The sequence below is a fragment of the Lontra canadensis genome, unplaced genomic scaffold (genome assembly GCF_010015895.1).
Source record: "Lontra canadensis isolate GAN:19392208 unplaced genomic scaffold, GSC_riverotter_1.0 scaffold28, whole genome shotgun sequence".
Lineage (NCBI taxonomy): Eukaryota > Metazoa > Chordata > Mammalia > Carnivora > Mustelidae > Lontra > Lontra canadensis.
In genome coordinates, this window is record NW_022631022.1 from 3417525 (window position 1) to 3439850 (window position 22326).

The 22326-nt window shown below is 49.2% G+C and overlaps 1 protein-coding gene across 1 annotated transcript in view; it reads right to left on the bottom strand.

Moving 5' to 3' along the window:
- Nucleotides 1-22326, bottom strand: part of SLC24A1 (solute carrier family 24 member 1) — a 30952-nt gene that overhangs the window by 5775 nt on the left and 2851 nt on the right. The window contains exons 2-5 of the mRNA XM_032864683.1: nt 20093-22124; nt 6862-6982; nt 3063-3149; nt 1890-1981 (exon numbers count right to left, since the gene is read on the bottom strand). Of these exons, the coding sequence (XP_032720574.1) occupies nt 1890-1981; nt 3063-3149; nt 6862-6982; nt 20093-21994 (2202 nt within the window). The 5' untranslated portion in view covers nt 21995-22124. The remainder of the gene's footprint in view (nt 1-1889; nt 1982-3062; nt 3150-6861; nt 6983-20092; nt 22125-22326) is intronic.

Here is a 22326-nt window from a genome sequence, read left to right on the forward strand (position 1 = left end):
AGGCGAAGCTGAGTAATAAAGCCTGCACACAGAGAAGGGGACCTGAAGGAGAGCAAGACAGAGAGCAAGAAGCCACTAGGGTCACAGATTTCCGCTCAGGATTTGGTACAGTTCTTTGTGAGACTGATCTTACCCTGGGATTCCAAGAGACACCTCTGTAGCTTCTTAATCCCTTTCTTTAAAAAAAAAATATATATATATATAATTTTTTAAAAATTTAAATTAACATATAATGTATAATAAGCCCCAGGGGTACAGGTCTGTGAATAGCCAGGTTTACACACTTCACAGCCCTCCCCATAGCACATACCTTCCCCAATGTCCATAACCCCACCTCTCTCTCCCTACCCCCCCCCCCCCCGGCAACCCTCAGTTTGTCTTGTGAGATTAGGAGTCTCTTATCGTTTATCTCCCTCCCGATCCCATCTTATTTCATTTGTTCTTTTCCTACCCCCCAAACTCCCTGCCCTGCCTCTCAAATTCCTCATATCAGGGAGATCATATGATAATTGTCTTTCTCTGATTGACTTACTTCACTCAGCATAATACCCATGTCGTCGCAAATGGCAGGATATCATTTCTTTTGATGGCTGCATAGTATTCCATTGTGTATAAATACCACATCTTCTTTATCCATTCATCTGTTGATGGACATCTAGGTTCTTTCCATAGTTTGGCTATGGTGAACATTGCTGCTCTAAACATTTGGGTGCACGTGCCCCTTCGGATCACTACATTTGTATCTTTAGGGTAAATACCCTGTAGTGCCATTGCTGGGTCATAGGGTAGCTCTATTTTCAACTTTTTGAGGAACCTCCATGCTGTTTTCCAGAGTGGTTGCACCAGCTGGCATTCCCACCAACAGTGTAGGAGGGCTCCCCTTTCTCCGCATCCTTGCCAGCATCTGGCATTTCCTGACTTGTTAATTTTCTTAATCCCTTTCACTTGAGCTGGCCGTAATGGGTCTACTCAGGGCATTCATGATGCCATCAAGATGTCTTAGACACTAAATGCAAAGGTGCTGGCTTAAGGATGATACAATTGACTGTTTCTGGGTGTTAAACAGAAAAAAACAAACAGGGATGGAACTTGTCAACTAAATGCTTATTTACTGTCATAACTCAACCCTAACTGAGCATAGCTGTGCCTACCAGGCGTTGCCTCTCTGTGGGAGAGACAGACAGCTCAGACTGTGCATCCTGCCCTCAGGAACCTCACCACCTAGCAGAAGAACTAAGACTCCTAAACAGAGTATGGGGAAGGCCGTGATAGGAGCCCTGAGACAGGGACCAAGTACAATAGGCGTTCATTCATCTGGCGGGGGGTGGAGGGGGTCAGGGAAGCTTGATGGCCATGGAGGCTTATACAGTGGCCTGGAGAGGTGGGTGAGAGAGACAGGAAGGTGGAGGGGAAAAGGTATCCTGAAGGGGAGGAAACCAAGGCCCGGAGGTAGAAGAAGCATGGAGATAAGGAGTCCAGTTGGCTGGAGCCTGGCAAAAGAAGAGGCTGCGTGGCCGTAAAGACAGCGGCGGCAGGACTCTGGAAGCCCTGTGGATAAACCTCAGGGGGTTCCAAAGGCATCCAGCAACCCTCCCCACCATATGTCTTACTGCCCCCTAGTTTCTGACAGACACCCTGAGAGTCACCCTTATGTTCTTATGGCGTGTGACAGTTGGCAACACATTCTCATATATGGCATCTCACTGATACTGAGGTGTTAATGTGAAGTAACTGGCCCCATGAGGTACATGATATTCACAGAAACAGCAGGCTTACCTCAGAGGAATGAACCTTTCCATTTCAGACCTGCAGGAAGGAAGGATTTGGGGCCAGCAAGTCCTTCCTTGGGCCTCTTAAACTCCACCACCAAGGAAGAGGCTGGTGCCTACCTGACCACCGGGATCCTCCTCCTGATCTCCCTTGACTTCTGGAGCAGGGGCTGGTGTGACCGTGGCCTCAGGAAGCTGGGCTGGCTCCTCCTCTTTAAAAGATAAACATGGAATAGGTCAGAAAAGTGTGCCAGGTTCCAAGGGCGGCTGTCAGAGGCTAGTGTAGGGGCTCTGGGCTACTGGACTTATCTACCTTGGCATTTCAGAAAGTCTGGGGAATTTCTTGCCCATAGGAAAAGCAACATGATGTGATATGAACTGTTATTGGCCCATCCACAGGGATAGCTGCGGATAAGAGGACAGCTGGGAGTGGCCATCCTTGCTCCCCCTGTATTCACAAGCATCTAATCCTGACCAGTGTGGCCAAAGATCCTGGGAACAGCTTGGGCAACAGAGAGAGACAGCAAAGCCCCAGCCCTCAAGGTCTAACCCTTCCCCTTACCCCCTACATGGAAAGGGTCCTGGTGACTTCAAAGACAGCAGCTTAGAAGCCTTGGAATAGTATTGCCGGGAACAGAGACTCAGAAAACCTGGAGAGCCAGGTTTAGGAAGAGGCCCTCACTTCTTGGCTCTGCAGCTTTAGGTAAGTCACTCGACCTCTCAGCTGGGGTTTCCTTGTCTATAGAATGGGGAGAATGGCTGCTGCTCTCCCTCCCTCCAAGGGTTGCTGCGTGCATTAGGCAGGCCTGGTGTGCGGTGCAGCGCCCACAGGCCAAGAGCTCTCGTACTCTCTCTACCCCCGCTGCCACAGGGATGCTGCTCTTCTGTATCATCGGACCCCTGGTGTCCTTCCCTCCTGGGGTTGCTAGTCTTGGACCAATCCCTAATAGCACTGTCCTTGTGTAGAAGTGACAGGAAGAAGAAATGGAGCCCAATAGAGTCTCCTCTGGGACAAGATTTAGTGAAAAAGAATCTCACACACACACACACACACACACACCCAGCCTCGCCTGGCGCATCAGAGGAAAGTTTGCACAGAGCTGTCCAGGGCCTCCCTCAGGACAGCAATCCTTGCAGAAAGGGAAGACCCCAGAAGGAGGAGGCTAGCATGCAGCACTAGATCATCGCTCCAGCTGACTGGCTCCCAGAGGTCAAGAGGCACGTCTCAGCCCTGGGCCACCGGGAGGGAGGAAGGTGGCAGGAGGAAACCTAGTGGTCTGGCCATCCTCTCACCTTCTGGTTTGTTCTGTGCTTTAGCATGAGGCTTGTCTTTGGCCTGCTTACTCAAGCTCTCCTCCTCCTTGTCCTTGGAGTGGCAGGCTGCAAATGAGAAAGGGAACACATCTTATCTGGGACCCTTCAGTTAGGCTGATGAGTGGAGCAGCCAGAGCAGCTGAAGCGGATGGGAAGAGGCTGGCCTGGGAGTTGGGGTCTGGATGCTGGTCTTACTAGGCTCACTCATGCCACCCAATTCCCAGACTTTAACCCTAAATCCCCTGCATCATTACTAACTGGCTGTAACCTTAGGCAAGTCACTTCTTCTCTCTAACCCTATCTCTTTTCTGGTAAAATGACATGGTTGGACTCAGAGGCAACAAACAGGATTTATTTCCATCATGAGTTCAAGTGCTGGCTGTTAGAGCACGAGATTGAGGAGGACTCTGATCCAGGGTGGGGAGGAGGTGACCGTGACTCGTCAGTGATGTGTGCAATGAGCAGGGAGTAGACGAAAAATGGCAGAGAGATATTTTTGCCATCCTTGAACAAGATTATCTCTTTGGTCCTTAACAGCTCACTTTCCACGAATCTACCAGAAGCTATACTGTACTGGTCACTACTGGTGACCGTGTTCATGAGACTTCCTTTTCTGGTCAGAAAGGGGAAATAGCTGACCGCCAAGTTCCCTGCCATGTGATTTCTGACCCCAGGTACCTGGAGCCCAGGCAGGGCCTCCTTCCACATCCCTGCATACACGCTTGGCCAGCAGCCCACAGAGCACTCCGTGCACAACAGTGCTGCTCTGACATCGAAGAAAAACGAGGAGGGCAATCTCCTTCAATGTGACAGTGTCGCAGGCAACATGCAAAGCACTTTACCCGCGTGGTTCAAGGTGGGAGACACGGAGACTGAGGCACAGGGGCTCACGAGATCCTCCTCACGGCTGTGTGGCCCGGGAGGGTGAGCACAATGGCACATGTGATCAGGCAGCGTAGTGCCGTGGAGTCTGTTCTGGAGTCCAGGCTGGCTTCCCCCGCGAGCACTGGGCCACCTCGGGAAGCCTGCACACCCTTGCCAAACCTCCATGTCCCCCTCTAAGAAGTCAACATCATGAGACACACAGCTCTGATGGGAAGGTCCATGAGACAAAATAAATAAAAATATTATTAACTAGTACGATTAAATTTTTGCTGTGTTAGCTGGAGTTCTGGAGCCACAGAGCCTGGGTTTGAATCCTGGTGCCGCCACTTGCCAGCCGAGGACCTAGTCAACTGATTCCTTACCCTCTCTGTACCTCAGACTCTTCCTCTGTAAAATCTCACAGGGTTGTTAAAGAAATACAGAAATTGATCCATGAATGTGCTTAAAACAGGACCTGGCATCCAGAAAGCCCCGTATAAGCATGAGCTACAACAAGGACCAAGTGAGTAGTTGAGAGCATCCGTCCTTCCCAGGATGCAACTCTGCAGGGACCCAGATTCCAGAGGGTTTGAGTTAGAAGGGACCCTGGAGATCCTCTTGTTCATGACACAGACAGATGGAGGAGGTGCAGTACAGAAAGCTGCAGGGACCAAACGCTGTCTGCATCCAGGATGGGCAAGAAATATAAACAGGTCTGGAACTTCCTCGTTCCCGCCTGTCTCCTACACGCTCTGAGTTGGTTCGGCTGTAGCCATGTTTGGCAAGAGGCTCCATCCTGCGGGGCCACCCCTCGGGCACACGAGGCCCTTCCAAGAGTCCCGGTGGGCGGGCCCTGCAGCTCCCCCCTCAGAGCCGAGATGTCAGGAAGTGGGCATACTATGGCCTCCCTCATCCACACAGCTTCAGTGTCTCCGTGGCACAGATGGAGCACTGCCGTCTTCTGCCGAGCAGCACGGAGTTGCAGTTATCCCAGGAGAGCTCCTTGGGTTGCAGTGCTGGCACTGAGAACATCTGCTGACTGTGGGCTAGAGGGGCTGGCAAGGAAAACCAAGTCCTCGTGTTTCCTTCTGACCCCTCCTCGCACACCCTAACCTCTCATCTCCCACGGCCCTGAGGAAGGCAGGTCAGCTGCAGGGCCTCTTTCTGGTCCCCTCTCCCTCTCTCTCTCATGCACACACACACACATCCAAGTGAAATCACCATAAAAGGCATGGGATCCCGGAGAATAGAAGCCCTTTCCCACGGTAGGGGAGAGTTCAGACTACATAACAGCTCTGTGGAAAGAGCTGGAACACCTGGAAAGGGTGGAAACATCTGGACAGCCATTTGGAACCAGCAGATGGAAACACAAACATGTATCTGGAAAGTCTTGGGAACAAAAGCCTTCATCACCACTCTGCAAGGTCCCAACGCCTCCTGGATGAGGTCTCGGGGTGTAGAATCAGAGCAGGACTTCATCCCACATTGTATCAGCCATCACCTGCCGTGAGGCCCTTTCCAATGTACCAAGCCTGTTTGTCTTGCTGGGGCTGACTGTCCCTGGCTCGCCCAGAGCTCGTTTCCTCAAATGGCTTCTCTGCTCTCAGCGCAGCCAGATCATCTCCTACTTAGTGTCAATCTCCTCTGACCTCGGCCTGGCCGGGCCATCACATAATCTTGTTAGTACAAGTAGGTCAGCTGCTGGTCATGGGAGTGGCCCAGGCAGGGGGGCCTGCGGTCCCATTCAGCAGATTTTTATCTTCAGGATATTGCTAGAGTCGGTGATTCCACAAGGAGTGGCCAAGTATAGCCCCAAGATAGGGCTTCCTTCAGAGCCCCAAGCCAGATGTGCCTCCAGCACTGATCACCCACAGGCTGCTGGGTGCTGCAAACTCCACTCTCAAAGCTCCCGGGGTACTGATACTGGTGTGTGTGGCTGGGGGGTGGGGGGGGGCTCTCGAAATGTCTGCTGAGGCTCACCCTGAGGATTTTCAAAGGAAGGTTTGATCATCTCGTCATTGTCTCTGCTTCTCCCAGTCCAATACCCTTTTAAATACCCAACAACCCAATACTGTATCTGCAGGGGATACTTCAGGGCCTGAGAACATTCTGAGCACACCGCCCCCTCACTCCCCCCACCATTTGTCCCTGAATCAGAAATGTAAGTCAGGAGGCTTCCTGATGCTCATGAGTCAGTCTCCAGGGTCATAGTTCAGCCCTCTGGGGAATGGGGCCAGAAGGCAGGTCTTAGTAAGATGGATGGTGAGAAGCTCAGCTACTCCCATCACTTGTCAAGTTGGACTCCGGGCCCCACCTTCCTTTGGACCCCTACCACCCCCAGAAGTGGTCTTGGCATCTCCTATAGCATTCCTGGCTGGAGAGGTGTTAGCAGTTTTCATGGGACTCCAGAGCTCAACACGGAGCACAGAGGGGTACCACTCAGAGGTTCCGGGCTGTGGGGCCCTACAGGAGGTACCCCCAGGAGTGGCCCTGACTAGTCAGCCTGGGACAAGCTGCCTGGCTGGAGATTCTGTGGGATACTGGAGCCGACTTGTGGGTGGTAGGCCTTGTAGGGAAGTCACTGAAGGCAACCCCACATAGACTGGAGCAGGGCACATGGCACGCTTGGCCTCACCAACTACAGGTAAACTCTTTTACAGGAAGGGACACGGAGACCGGGAAGTCATGGGATGCGGATACCTAAGGACCTTAGCTCCTGTTGAGTCCTGTGCCTTCTCTCTGCCCTGTCTCCCAGACTGCTGACTTCATCCCCCATCTTTCCTCTGCTCTCGATTCCCCACTCTGCCCTCATCCTACCCACTGCCTCCTAGTTTTGCAGGTCCCTGTTCTTGTCCAGCTGCAGGAGGGAGGGAATGGACAAGAGACCGCGCAGGTCTGGGGAGGCCTTACTTACCTTCTCCCAGAGGGTCCAGGCTGTGGAGCATGAGCTGGAAGATGGGGCTGCGGATGGTACTGTTGTGCAGAGAGGCCAAGCTCCTCTCTCGGGTCAGCACTGCTGGGAGCACTGCTGGGAGCTGAGCAGAGGAGAAGAAGGCCTCAGTGGGCCCTGCCCAAGCCAGGGAAGGAGCCACGTGCGAGGGCCTCACTATCCCTGCCCGTCCTCCCTTGGAGGGCAGAACAAAGCACAGGAGCCTTATCCTGGCCTCCACCTCCCTTCACCTCCATCAGGAGCGTTAACACTGCTTTCTTTCCCAGCCTCCCCTCGCTCTTCCATGACTGGATAATTCTATGTACTGAATAATGCCCCAAGGTCTCAACAGGGAGCAGACAATGTGCACGAAACATAGGGTCTGTCCTTCCCTGAAGATACACTCTCACAGAAACACACTCACCCCCACACGCAGACCCCCTGTGCATGGGTACACTTCACGGTCCCCAGAGCATCATCTGCTTTATCATTGCCCCAGCCCCAGATAAGCAAGACTGTGATCGCCTTCTACGGAAAAGGAAACGGAAAGTGAACGAGGCTAGGTGGTGTATCCAAGGTCCGGTGGGGAGTAAATGAAAGACTCGATACTAGCGCTCAGGACTTTTGATTCCCAGTTCTATTCCTTTTTTTCTACCCACAGATGCTCCGGAGATCCTCACAGGCACACACATACTCACACCTACGTGCGCAGATACCCAGATGTGACACACATAGAAATAGCATCTGATTTGCAAAGGAACATCAAAGACAGACCAACGCTTGCTCAGGCCCTCGCACCCCACCCACCATTCCCATTCCTCCGGAGCTGAACTCCTCTGCCATCTAGTGGCTGTGGTAACACAGTACTCCACAGCAGGCCTAGGGATTTTCTTCCGTGAGGAAGATTTCATTCAGGCCCCAGCCTCTCTCCTCTCCAGAAATCCCATAATTCTTTCCAAATATCCCACCGCCCAAAGGCAGCTAAGATACCAGAAACCTGAGACTCCCCTGCCTCCAGTGCCGCTTCTATGTTTCTCTTATTTCTGGAGCATTCCAAATCCACAGGTACTTTTTAGATCAATTCTAAACATTGGGGCTTGAGTTTGTCTAGTCCACAGTCATTTTACAGATGCAAAAGCTCACACAGCAAGCCAGGGGCAGAGCAAGCAGGGACATTCTGGATTTAGCTCCCTAAAGAGCACCTCCTCCCAGGCCACCTTGGAGGTGACAGTCCCTCTGGCAAAGGAGCTGGCTCCTTCCCTAGCTTGCCCTGGGAGCACTCCCAGGAGCTTCCCAAGCCTGAACCCCACCCAGGACCCTCTGCATCAGGGCCACAGTGCCTCAGCTCTATGGCTGTCCTCCGAGACCCTGCGGTGTCCCCCCTTGGCAGACGTCACATGGCACCCACCTTGTCCCTCTTGTTTTCCTGTAGCTCATTCACCATGACTGCCCCTTAGCCTGGCTGCAAACAGGGACTGGAGTTATGGGATGTTTGGAGAGACACTTGCTCTCCCTCCCTACTTCTCTCTCTCTCCGGGGAACCCTCAGGTGGGAGCACAGAAACACACCCAAAAATAACCTGCTCTCAGGAGATGTTTTACCATATCCAAACCCCAGCCTGGCCTTTCATGGTCTGGCTTCCCGCCTGCACACAGTAGGCCCAGTCAAATATGTCCACTATCTACACTCCAGTAACACCAACTGTCTTTCAGCCTCTCAAACGCAACATCCTCTTTCCCCAATTTGAAACCCTCATCGCAGGGCCCCTCCTCCCATGCTTGGCACCCTCCTTCCTTCCCTCACTCCCCAATTTCAGGTCTCCATTTACATGCCACCTTCCTCTGGGGAGCTGAGGTATTGTCTCATTATCTTTTATAGATTCCTGTTCTTCTCCTCCATAGCGCTTTCCTCAATTTATTTGTGTGTTAACAAACATTGCTAACGTTAACAAACATACAAATAAATTAACTGCCCCCCCCAGCATCTTTTTTTAAGATTTTGCTTATTTATTTGTCAGAGAGAGGGCACGAGCAGAGGGAGAAGCACGCTCCCCACTGAGCAAGGAGTCCAATGCTGGACTCGATGCCAAGACCCTGTGATCATGACCTGAGCCGAAGGTAGATGCTTAACCGACTGAGCCACCCAGGTGCCCCACTCCCCACCCACCACCCCCTACCCCCAGCATCTTGAAGAAAGATTGCTTATTTCATTCACCGCTATGTGTCCAGCAGAAAAACACTCTTGGGCACTTAGCAAAGGTTCAATAAACATTTGTTGCATGATGTGTGAATGAACTGTCCCCAATCCATTCCAACTCCTGGGGCCTTGTTCATAACTCTTCTCTCTGCTTAAAACACCTTCTCCATTCCTCCACATCTACCAGTTCCTCAGAAAATTCAGGGTGAATTTTTCTATAAAGCTTTCCTAAATGGCCCCTTCTACTCCCATCCTCACTCCAGCTCCCTATGATCCCTTCTCTCCTCAAAAGCTGTATAACAGTAAACACATTTTGTGTTACCAAAATCTGGCTCTGTGATCGAGTAAGCGCTCAGGTCCTCCAGAAGCTGCACGGCAGCCAGCTCGGAAAAGAGACAGCCCTAGAAAAATCTAAGATGGAGAATCACTAAACGCACAGTACTTACTGTCTGGACCACTAGCCTGCCACCTTGCATTTACTGCTTTATATATAATGCCATTTGAACTTTTAAAAGAATTTTGTTTTAACTATTGACATATGTGAGTTGTCTACCCAGCTAGATGCAATTTTTTTTTTCGAAGTGACAATACAGTCATCTCTGTTCTCCTAACCTGCAGCACAGTGTCTTGTACATAGTAGGTGCTCATTAAAGGTAAGCCAACTGAGTAGCTATTCCTAAGGAACTTCTAGTGCTATCTTCAGGCAACATGGTCACCCCAACAGTTGCCCCCAATACCTGTCTTCACCTCCCCACTGCTGGCCTCTATGGCCGAAACTAGAACTGGACTTGCTACTGTCTCTGTTTCAACGCAGAAAATAAAGTAGTGCCTGAGCCAGGGTACTTCACACCCCCCATCCTCCCAATTTGTTCATTCATTCAGTTCTTATTTCCTGAGTACCTGCTGCTTAGAGGTCAGTGTGCTAGTGCTGTCGGGACACAAAGATGTCGAGGACACGGGTTCTATGTCCAGAAAGGAACTGGAACCAATACTGACAAAGTAGCGGTGCCTGGGTGGCTCAATGGGTTAAAGCCTCTGCCTTCAGCTCAGGTCATGGTCCCAGGGTCCTGGGATCGAGCCCCGCGTGGTCAGGCTCTCTGCTCAGCGGGGAGCCTGCTTCCCCCTCTGCCTCTCTGCCTACTTGTGATTTCTGTCTGTCGGACATACAAATAAAATCTTAAAAAAAAAAAAAAGTACTGCAAAGCAGAGAGTGGCGCAAGAAATGAGAAGCGTAGGTGAAGCTGCAGTGGCGGGAAGGACAAGAAGGCTTCCTGAAGTAGGCAGAATTTGAGTGAGCTTTGAAGGATGCGGGAGGTTTGAATGCTGGACATAGATGGCTGAGTGAATTAAATGAATGGATGGGTGAACCAGTGAACATGCAAACGAATGAAACAGAGCCGAAATAACCAATCTGCATATGAAGGGAGCACTTTGAATTTCTGAACAAATTCCCTGGCTCTTTCATGACACAGGGTAGGTTTACTGGCATGGTAAGCTTACACCTGCTGGCCCAGCCTTCTCACGTTTATCCCATCCAACCTTCACCCAGTGAGTTTCTGGAGACAAAAAACCGAAGGAGCCAGGGTCCCCTTTGGGGTAGCTAGTTCTGTCCACAGAGGGGCAGGAGAGATTGACTTCTGCCCCGTGATGCACGTGCCTAATGATTTTTCTGCCATTCGGATTTACCAAAGCCAAAATATTTCTGAGTTCATCGTTCTTTGCACATATCAATATCTTCTGAGATCAGCATGTACTTCCAATTTTCTGAAGCCCTTCATATCCACTCTCTCATCCAGGACTACTAACTCCACGAAGCACACAAGGTCAGTATTATTACTGCTCTTGGATAGATGAGAAAACAGAGATGCGGAAAGAGTGTGTCACTTGCCCACACTCACAAAGTCAGTGTCAGAACTCTGACCCCCTGATGTCCATTAGAAGTATGTTGTTGCTGTTGTCCTTTACTAGCTCGCATTTCTTTGCCCAGGCATAAATAAGATAATGAGGCAAAATTTCCATTCCCTGGTGGCTTTGTTCCAAATTATTGACATTTTAGGTAAGTGGACACGAATGTTCTTCTCTATTTAGATGTGGATGATGGGTCTATTATGGGTAGCAGTCCTGGCAAGTAGGTGCTTTCAGAATATGCTCTTGGTACAAACACATTTCATATCCATCTCTGACACCAATCCATCACCCCTCCCCTTTCTTCAGCCTCATTACCCCACCTTCTCCTTCTCCTCGTAAAAATTAGCGAAGGGAGCAGACCGAAGAGGATGTCTTCATGCCAGCCAAATCCCCCAGCACCTGTGATGCATCTTGCTGAGGCTGAGCAGTGGGATCCCTTGTAGCTGCTCCTGAAACCTGTGACGGCAAATATGGCAGCCTCTCAGGGGGCTCCGCCTCCTGACTTCCAATTTCTATCTCCCACTAATACAGCAGTTAATCATTGGCTTCTCCCCTCCTAGACCATCCAGGACACATTCCCTGAACCATATATTTTAGTCTGTGATTTTTTTTAAAGAGTTTATTTACTTGACACAGAGAGAGAGAGATCACAAGTAGGCAGAACAGCAGGCAGAGAGGGGAGGAAGCAGGCTCCCCGCTGAGCAGAGAGCCCGATATGGGGCTCGATTCCAGGACTCTGAGATCACAACCTGAGCTGAAGGCAGAGGCTTAAACCACTGAGCCACCTAGGCGCCCCTGTGATTTTTTTTTTTTTTAATATTCATTTAACAAGTGTTTTTACTGAATTCTTGGTCTGAGTCCTGCCTTTACCCAAGTTATACTCCAGTAGGGGACCCTTCACTCTAACCTTTTCCTGCGTACAGTCTTGCACTCTGATCGATCCACTCATTTTTTCTAAGCTGGAAACCCGGAAGTCTACCCAAATTCCTCCCTCTCCTTCACAGCCCACATCCAATCAGCTGTCAGACCTAGTTCCTAAAAGTCCTCAAATTTAGCCGCATCTCTCCTGCCTACAGTCCTGTAAAACCCTCCTGATTCCTGATCTGTTCCTCTTCTAGTTCATTCTCCATCCTTCAGTCAGAGTGATAGTCTGAACAAAGCACAAATCGCGTCCCTCCCCCACACCCTAGGGGCCTACTGTCCTCATAAGGGAGTCCAGACTCCTTAGCTGAGCACCTACTAGCCTCCTCTTACCTCCAGTCCAGCACTGTCCAATAGAAATAGAATGCAAGTCACATACATAACTTTAACTATTGTTAAGTCACATACATAACTTTAACTAATGTAGCCACATTTATTTTATTAACACACAATGTATTATTTCCCCCAGGGGCACAGGTCTGTGAATCATCAGGTAGTAGCCACATTTTTTAATGTAAAAGGAATATATGAAATTAATTTTAATAATATACTTTAACCCAATATACTAAAAATATCATAATTCAACATGTAATTAATATAAAAATATCAATGAGCTATTTTGCCCTTTTTTTTTCATACCAAGCCTTTGAAGCCCAGTGTATATTTTATACTTACAGCATACCTCAGTCCAGATTTGCCCCATTTCAAGAGCTGAGTGGCTCCATGTAGCTAGTCTTACATGCTTTTTCTTTTCTTTTTTTTTTTTTTTTAAAGATTTTATTTATTTGACAGACAGAGATCACAAGTAGGCAGAGAGGCAGGCAGAGAGAGAGGGGGAAGCAGGCTCCCTGCTGTGAGCAGAGAGCCCGATGGGGCTGGATCCCAGGACCCTGGGATCATGACCTGAGCCGAGGGCAGAGGCTTTAACCCACTGAGCCACCCAGGCGCCCCCATGCTTTTTCTTAAAGAGTGTCAGGCCCCACAAAATTTGTATCAATTCCCACTCCGCTAGGCCGAGCTCATCAAGGACTTGGGACTGTGCCTTTTTTCTCACTGTAACCCGGGACCCTACACGGGCCTCATATAAAGGGATTCAATAAATGTTTGCTGAATGAATGAGCATTGGAGCTCTTTATGGCACAGACCTAGGGCCTCCCCCTCCCCCTCCCACTCCCTCTCTCAGCCGGTCCTCAATTTTAATTATCACATGTTGTCAGTGATTCACAAATTTCTAGCCCAGACCTTGCTCCTGAGCTTCAGGCCCATGTGGGTAACTGTCTCCCAGGCATACCCACTTGGAGGTGCCGTAGGCACCCAAACTCATCACTCCTGACTGAAAACTCTTGAATAGTCCTAACCCTGTCCGTCCTCGAGTCTTCCCTTTTTCACTGGGTGGGACCACCATCTACCCCACTGCTCAAGGCGAAAACCTGGCAGCATCCTTGACTTCTCTGGCTGTGGCACCCTCCCACCCACTTCATCACCAATCCAGATGATTCTGCCTTAAAACATCTCTCAAAGATACACACATTGGATGCCCACATCAGCCTCCCAACTGGACTCCCTGTTTTTACCCTCGCACACCTACGGTTCATTTTCTACACAGCAGTTAGGACCGACCTCTTAATATGGCTCCTCGTCACTTCGTTCCCTGCTGAGCATCAGTTAAAATCCAAAGTCCGTATCTGACCCATAGGGCCCGGCAGGAAGCCACTCCCACCTCTCCAGCGTTATCTTGCTCTACTCTCCCCTCACTCACTGACCACACTGGCCTCCAGTTCTTTATTCCAAGGTACTGAGCTCCTTCTGGGCTCTAAGCCTTTGCAGATGCTATTTCCTCTTCCAGAATTCTTCCCCATGGAGCATGGGGTGGTTTCCCTTCTCATTCTGCAGATCTCTGTTTAGACCTTTCTCCTTCCAAGAGGCTTCTCCTGCTCTCCCTCACAAGAGGGGGCCCCACCTCCAGTCCCTCTCCACCACAGGCACGCTTAACTTCACCGCCCTTGTCACTCTCTGAAATTACCTTATTTTTTTTTAATTGTTTAGCATCTATATGCCCACTCCCCACACTAAATAAGGTTAGTTTTATGTTTCCAACTTATTCAGGTGGCAGAGTATCTAGAAACCATGCTGTTATTTGTAGAACACCACCAATTATCTAATTTCATACTTAATCCCATCATATACACTAAGAGAAAATATTACTGTGTAGCAAGAATGCATGTAAAATCTCAGTTACAGGTACACATGCCTCCATGGAAATCACAGTCTGTTGGATCAGGCACAATCAGGTATTTGAATTTTTCTATTCCTATTTGTTTCTTTCTCATTCATTCATTTTGTCATCTGCTAGCACTGACTAGCAGGTGAACACTAAAAAAAAAAATGTTATGAGGAAAAGAAGCCTTAAAACTGAGAATTCTACTCTTGTCATCTTTTTCTGACAACTGGGAGGAAGCTAACTATTCAAGGGGTTAAAGGAGGGAACCCTTGGACAGTAAAAGGAGGGAACCCTGGGTGGCTCAGAGCATGCAACTCTTGATCTTAGGGCTGTGAGTTCAAGCTGCATGATGGGTGTGGGGCCTGCTTAAGAAAAAATAAAAATAAAATGAAAATGTGTGAATATTATCTTGAAAGAGAGAGAGAAAGAAAGAAAGCTGGGAACACCTCAGCCCAGGCTAGCAGGGGCTCTTTGGGAGCTAAGTGGATTCCCTGAAGCCTAGCATGAGTGGGGTCCACAGACGCTGGAGAAGTCTTCCTGTCCATAGGGCTCCCTGTCCACAGTCCTGCTGTCTCCATAGCAGACAGCTGGCTATACCAGCCACTGATAGAAGCCCTTGGAATAAACGTCAGCCTCGACAAGGGGAGGACTGGCCCCCTTAGGAAGCACCTGGTTTGTCTGCTTAGGGGGTCATGTTCATTGCTTTAATTCAAAAACCTTGCCAGGAAAAACAAAACAAAACAAAAAACAGCCCCCAATGCATTTAAGGAAAGAGTGGCAGACTTTTCCCCAGAGTTTCTCATTCTGAAGTATTCTTGAAGGCATAGTGTGTGGACAGGGACCCAGAAGGACCCAAAATAGCTTGTTCCCCTCCCACCTTGGATTCCTTTTTACCACTCGTGCCCCTCAGGCCATATTGCCAATCAGCATCTCATGCAGATGGCTGGTCCTTGCTGGCTGAGCTGGGAGCTCTCTCTATAGAGAAAGGCCCGTGGTGCTTCCAAGCAAAAATAGATAAAGCTTTTTAAGCCAGGCCAATGCATCAGCTTTGCTGTTTGTTGGCCTTCTGTGACTATGCATGGTCAAGGCAAGTCAGGTATTTATCATTTCGGGCTAGAATAAATACACTGCGGGGGGTATAGTTTGCACTCAGGTATAGAGCTTCAGAGCAAGCGAACAATAACAGGGATCATAAAAGGCATCCCAAACCAAACCAACCAAATGCCTGTTTGACCAATCTTGTCTAAAGTATCTTAGCTTTGATTTCTTTCTCAGCCAGTGTCAAAAGAGAGACTCTAAAATTTTTACTATGTGTCTGTGTCCAATGCTACACCATTTATTTTTTTCTAGAAATGGTCTTAAGTGAATTCTTTTTTTTTTTTTTAAGATTTTATTTATTTATTTGACAGGCAGAGATCACAAGTAGGCAGAGAGGCAGGCAGAGAGAGAGGAGGAAGCAGGCTCCCCGCTAAGCAGAGAGCCCAATGCAGGGCTCAATCCCAGGACCCTGGGATCATGACCTGAGCCGAAGGCAGAGGCTTTAACCCACTGAGCCACCCAGGTGCCCCTTTTAAGTGAATTCTGATAGAATCATCCCCTCCCCACCCCCAGAAAACCCCTTTACCCCAATTCTAAGTTGTCAGGGCAGGATAAAAAGTAAAGCGAAAGGCCCTCCAGTCCAGAAACTCTACAGATATCAGCTGGGTAAATATCCGGGAAGAAAACGAATGGTTCTCCGTTGATCTCGTCTCCAGGCTGCTCAGGAAGAAGACCTGCAAGTATGTTGGACTTGGGGAAGCAGCGTGTGGCCGCTCCCGTTTGTCGCTGTATTGTCTGTGGCAGCTTTCATGCTACAGCAGAGCTGAGTAGTTGTGACAGAGACTGCACGTCCTGCAAGGCCCGAACGATTTACTGTCTGGCCCTTTACAGTAGCAGTGTGCCAACCCCTGCATGAGATCGTCATCCCACTCACTTTATAGATCAGCAATCTAAGGCCTGGTGGGAAAGCAGAGTGACTTCCTAGCACTTTGTATAGTGTTCCTTCCGTGATAGTTACTCTTGTCTGTGCTGGTGCTTCTCATTGAAACGCTTACAGATAAAGGTTTGTTGAATGGCACTGACTTGCCCAGAGCAACAGGGGCAGTTTGCAGCAGAGCCTGGGTTAAAATGCAGAAATACAGATTCACGCGCCCGTGGTGAGAACCACCAAGAGCTATGGAACGGACTGAGTTAATGATCCTCTCTGAGCCTCAGTTTCCTCATCTGCAAAATGGAGGCTGCCATCTGTCCTTGCAGGGCTTTCGTGAGAAATTGTTGAGATCATGTACATACGGAATAGGCCCTCCATATAAGCAAGGAGTCCCTCCCCACTCTTTTTTCTCTCTACCCTGGAACCCCTGAATTGTTAAGTTTTCCTGAGGAAACTGAAATACATACTTAGCACCTCCTGCTAGAGCCGAGAGCCTGGGCTCGCCTCTTTGGGGGAAAAAAAAGATTGTTGACCCATGCACTGGCAACGATGAGTCTGATGATGTAGCCACCCTCTCCGCACCTCGCCCCAGGCTGGCAAGAGAGGAAGGGAGAGGCCCAGATGTCTTTGCTGTTCCTGTTTCTCTCCAAAGGGAGCTGGATCACTCTGCCCTCCATTTCTCTTCCTGCTGCTTAGACTTCGCGACCACCTGTGGCTCTGACCTTGCCTGCCCAGCCTCCCTCCTTGGCTCCTTACTCCTCTGTCTGGTTGTGCCCCACTTCTCTCCGACTTCTTCAGTTTGGAGCATGGCTGATGGAATAAGCCACTTCCCTGGTCCCCTGCTTTCCTGGGGTGATGCTCAGAGAAGGGAACCATTAGTCAGGGAGAGGTGTGAGTCAATAGGTCAACAGGAGTGAGACAGTAAGGCATGCTTATTTTCATGTTGAAGTGAAACAGTTTACAGGGGTAGGGACACCCTCTTGCATAAACCGCAAAACGAATGCCAACACAGTTTACTAGATCAATGATTGGATTTCCAGAAAATTGTTTCATGAATTCAAAACTGAATGGCTTGCTCTTAGTCTAGCAGTGAAGTTTAGGATAATCTATCTCCCTCTGACCGGATCATAGGTTTCGGCCACCCAAACACGGACATAAAGATAGAAGTAAAGACAGTTCCCTCTCTCTCTCTCTCTCTCTCTCTCTCTCTCTTGCTCTTTTTCTCTCTCCCTCTCTCCCTCTCTCCTTCTTTTTGGCTTTTAGACACCTAAGGTGAAATCCAAATCCACATGTTTTAAAAACCATTTCAAAATAGCCATAGTCGTGCTCACTTCGGCAGCACATATACAAAATAGCCATAGTCCAGGATGCCTGGGTGGCTCAGTCAGTCATCTGCCTTCAGATCAGGGTCCTGGGATGGAGCCCCGCATCGGGCTCCCTGCTCAGCAAGGAGTCTGCTTCTCCCTTTCTCTCTGCCACCTCCTTGTGCTCTCTCTCTCTCTCTCTCACTCTATATCAAATGAATAAAATAGTCATAGTTCTTGTTATTTGGACTAACTTTTAGTGAGGAGTTGTTAATGCTGCAAAGTACTAACTATGGGTTTTTAATTTAATTTTATTTTTTTAAAGTTTTATTTATGGGGCACCTGGGTGGCTTGGTGGGTTAAAGCCTCTGCCTTCGGCTCGGGTCGTGATCCCGGGTTCCTGGGATGGAGCCCCGAGTCGGGCTCTCTGCTTCAGAGACAGTGGGCACGTGTACAAGCAGGGGCAGCAGCAGGCAGAGAAAGAAGCTGAGTGGGAGTCCCACGTTGGGCCCTGGGATCATGACCTGAGCTGAAGGCAGATGCTTAACCAACTGAGCCACCCAGGGGTTCCTCAAAGATTTTATTCTTTTTTTTTTTTTTATTCTTAAATAATCTCTACACCCAGCATGGGGCTCAAACTGACAATCCCAAGACCAAGAGTTACATGTTCCACTGACTGAGCCAGCCAGGTGCCCCTAGATTTTTTATTTTAAATAAATACAGATTGACTTTCAAGTATAACCAGTAATTCAACCTGTTGTTGTTGTTTTTAATGCTGTTAATTAAGATTCATTCTGGATTTGTCTCAGCAAATAAGAACAGAGTTGTGATTGGCACCACTCTCACTGGTTGGCAAAGAGCTGCTAGTAACGCCCTAGAAGTCTCTTAAGTAGGTTACAAATTCTCCTTTGAAATCATGACTATGCTTCGCAAGATCTGCTTTGATGGTCTAGCCCTCGCAAAATGGAAAATTCAGAATTTGTAGAGCTTAAATAAAAACAGGACTACTGATAAGGACTGGGAAGCCATTCAGAGGCATTTTGAAAATAGCCTGATGTATACCAAGGCATTTGATGCTTTTCTCAGGGGAGAGTGAAAGGCTTCCTGGCCACCCTCAGCAAGGCATGCCCTGAGGACTGCAGTAGGAGGGAGGCCCCTGTTTCTTCATATTAAATGATGTAATGCTCTGAGCCTCCCTTTCTTTTTTAAGCTTCTGGCTTCATGGAGCAGTAGGCTGAGAGGCAATAGCACTGAATAGGGAGTTCGGATACTGGGTTCCCATTCTGATTCTGATACCTGCTGGCTGTATAACCTTGAGTAGGACATTTCTTTTTGGGGGGTCATCTGCAAATACGGCAGCTGGAGCTCAGTTGACCAGACCAGAAAAATAACCACTATGCAGGGCCAGCCAGAATTAAACTCACTTGGACAATGATCATTAGACAGGACCTTTTTGGTAAGTAGTTGGACGCTGTTACAATTTCTGCCAGAGAAGGGAAGGGAAGGGAAGGGCTGGTCCAAGGTCACACAGGTGGTTAGAGGCAGAATCAGATTAGAATCCAGATTTCCTGACTCCTACTTCTGTGCTCTGGCCAGAATACTCCATCATCTCAAATATCCTAAAGGAAGTACATTTCATCTCTGTTGCATCATGTGTCTCCCAGACATGCTACTGAATTTGGTCTCCGTCCTGCCCACTCATCAAAACTGCTCTGGATTAAAGAGCTAAGTCCTTGCACTCTTGCACGCAAAATTCTGCTTGCACCAGTGGCTTTTCTGAAACCTGAAAGAGGCAGGCTGAGAGCCAACCTTTGCCTAAACCCACCCTTTAGGTACAGGAAAGAACCAGGGTCTGTGTTCCCTAAGGCACCTCACTTTGGAGTCAAGGAACAAAACTTTGAGATGAATTTTCAGAAATCACGTCCCCACCTTAATCTCATCTTCCAGGTTATTGAACCACACACTGAACGTAGAAGGAAGGTCCCTCGCAAAGGCAAAGAAATTCTTAAGAAAGAATCTTGGAGCCAAGAGAAAGACTTGGGGTTGGAGCTCTGGTATCTGGCCTCCACTTGATAAGAGAGAGGGCCCTGCACCCAATGCTGGCTTGTCAGTGGATGAGCGGAGCTCTCATCTTAACCAATATATCAAAAACAAAACAAAAACAAAACCAAAAAACCTCCCCCTTGTCAGACCCTATCCAAGCCACTAGCTCCAAACCCAGAATGTGAACAAACAGGATTAAACGAAAGTGAAGGTGCTTGACAAACCATAAACAGCACGCACATGGAAGAGATTATCATTTTTCCCTGCCTAATATCTCCTTGGATATTCTCCAAAGCCCAGCTCAAATGTCATTTCCAAAGACCCAGTCAGATCAACCCAAGTTCACATCTTGGTTCCACTGCTTATTTGCTCTGTGACCTTGAAGAGTAGTTTAACTTCATTAGGCCTCTGTTTCTTCCCCTGCCAATGGTGGATCGTAATAATAACCATTGGGTGATTGGGAGCTGAGCCAAGGTCACTCTTGCCAACTGCCTGGCAAAGAATAGGACTTGAAGTGTCTATTGACTAGCAAAGGGAACCAAAGCACCCATCCCTTGAGGTCTGACCCAGCAATTTCCACTCCTTAGTCATTGGCTTCTCCTCATCTTTTTTGTCCCAAAGGGGCTACAGAAACTTGAGCCAGCCTGTCCTTACCTTGCTGAGGTCCCCTAGGGCCATGACCTTGGCCACTGGCCTCCTGCTGAGCTGCTCCTTCACCCAGACCTCGACCTCCTTATTCCACTTCATGGTGAACACATAGAAAGCATAGCCCAGCAGCAGCAGCAGGCTTTCCCACCAGGCAATGAGGCTGTCCAGGAAGAAGATAATGAGCATTATCAGGTCAAGGATGTAGAAAGAGACATCACGGAATAAGGGCCACCATGTAAGATTGAGGATCTCCCGGGAGAAGAGGGCACAGGTGCCAATGACAAAGAGGATGTTGAACACAGCAGAGCCCACGATGGTACCAATGCCCACGTTGCTGTGGGAGATGAAGACGCCAATGAGGGAGGTGAAGAGCTCAGGGGCAGAGCCTCCAGCAGCCATGAAGGTGGCACCCGCCACATCATCAGAGATCTGTAGTTTATCTGTGATGACACCCAGGGCTGGGACAAAGTACTCGTCGCACACGATGGCCAAGGCCACAAACACGTACATCATGCCAAAGATGTGCAGGACCACCCAGCCCTGTTGCCGCTGCTCTATGCTGAACAAGTCTGGGGGGTACTCTCCCTTGGCGTGAAGGTCTGGCTGGCCAGGAGGCAGTGCTGAGGGACTGGAACTGGGCACCTCTGGGATCATAGCTGTTGTCAGGCTGGGGGGGATGGCAGGGGGCGCCGCTGGGGCTGGCTCCACAACCACACAGTGATGGACCTGGATGGTTGGATTTGCCCTGGCCTCAGAGGATGCTGAGGGCCTTGGTGCCGTGGAAGTTCTCTTTGCCAGCTCCCAGAAGGTGGTGGAGGAAATTCCAGTGGTCGATGCACTGGTTCTAGACAAGGTATTACTAACACTCCAGGTAGTGGTAGAGGCTTTGGTTTCTGTTGGGCTACTGCCTGTTGTGGTGCGTATTGTCACTTGCCCCTCAGAGATGGCTGTGGTGTCCTCCAGGACCGTTTCCAGAGGAGCTGTCAGCTTGTTCTTTCTCACTAACCCCCGGGGCTTGGTTGATCTATTATTGTCCACTCTTCTGGTGGTAGTCAGGGTGTTCTCTTCTATCATACTCCTTGGAGAAGTCAAGATGTTTGTTTCTATGTCATTTACCAGGAAAGTAGGGGTTGTATGAATTATTCCCTTGAGAGTAGTTGGTGTGGTTTCCTCCACCATTCTCTTAGTAGGGTTGGTCTTCAATATTTTGGTGGTTGTCATAGTTTCACTGTCTTTCACTGTTGTTCTGGGGGTGATCCCATGGCTCTTTGTCATTGTCATGAGTGTGAATGGGGCATAATTGCCTACTATTCTACCAGATGGAGATGGGGTGTATTTCTTCACCTTTCTCCCAGCCTGAGTTGGGTGGTAGCTCTGCATTTCTCTGCTGGGTGGTGTTGCTGAGGTATGATTCTTTACTGTTGGTCTGCTTGAAGTTGGGGTGTAGTGATTGAGTACTCTGCTGGGTGTGGTTGTGGGGTCTTCCTCCATTCTTTCTGTGTCTGCTGCTGTTAGGTTATAGTTATTCTTGGGTGTTGTTGGAGTGATGTTGGCTGTCCTTCTGGGTGGATTGGGGGTACTCTCCATTGTTATGCCAGGTGTTGCTTCACCCCTGCCAACTGTAGCTTGGGGCACCAGTGTGTCACCCGCCATTTCAGAGCTAGCTCTTAGAGGGTCACTGCTCACCATCATCATATCATTGTTAGAGAGGTCACGGCTGGCCAGTTTTACAGGGTTTTGGGAAGACACTGCTGCCCACAATGAGGGGAGGCCCCGGGGGCTCCTCAGGTGCTGGTAGGTGGAACCGATGATCAACGTTCCCAACAGGAAGAGGAGGCGACTCCAATGAAGCCGTTTTGGCCAGAGTAACCGCCTCTCCCGTGTTCCCATTCTGATCAATTTCCCCATGATGGCCAGTTATGCCTGGTTACAGAAGACCTCTCATTCTGTCCGTGAAAAGATGGGGTCTGTTCTGGCGTTTAGGTTGGTGATCAGTGAAGATTTCTCCATGAAGCCCAGCCAGGGGGTATCCACAAACCTAGAGGGTTAAAAAAAAAAAAAAAAGTGGTTATTTGCCCCTAAGAGGAAATCTGGGATCTATCAAACCCCTAGAAAAGAGTGATGACAATTCATGTAGGAGCCTTTGTGCTAGGACGCAGTTGTTTCTGCTGGAACAAAACTACCCCTACTGCCTGTCCCAGAGAAAAAAGCATTAGTGGTCCTCTGTGTTGTGTAGGCAT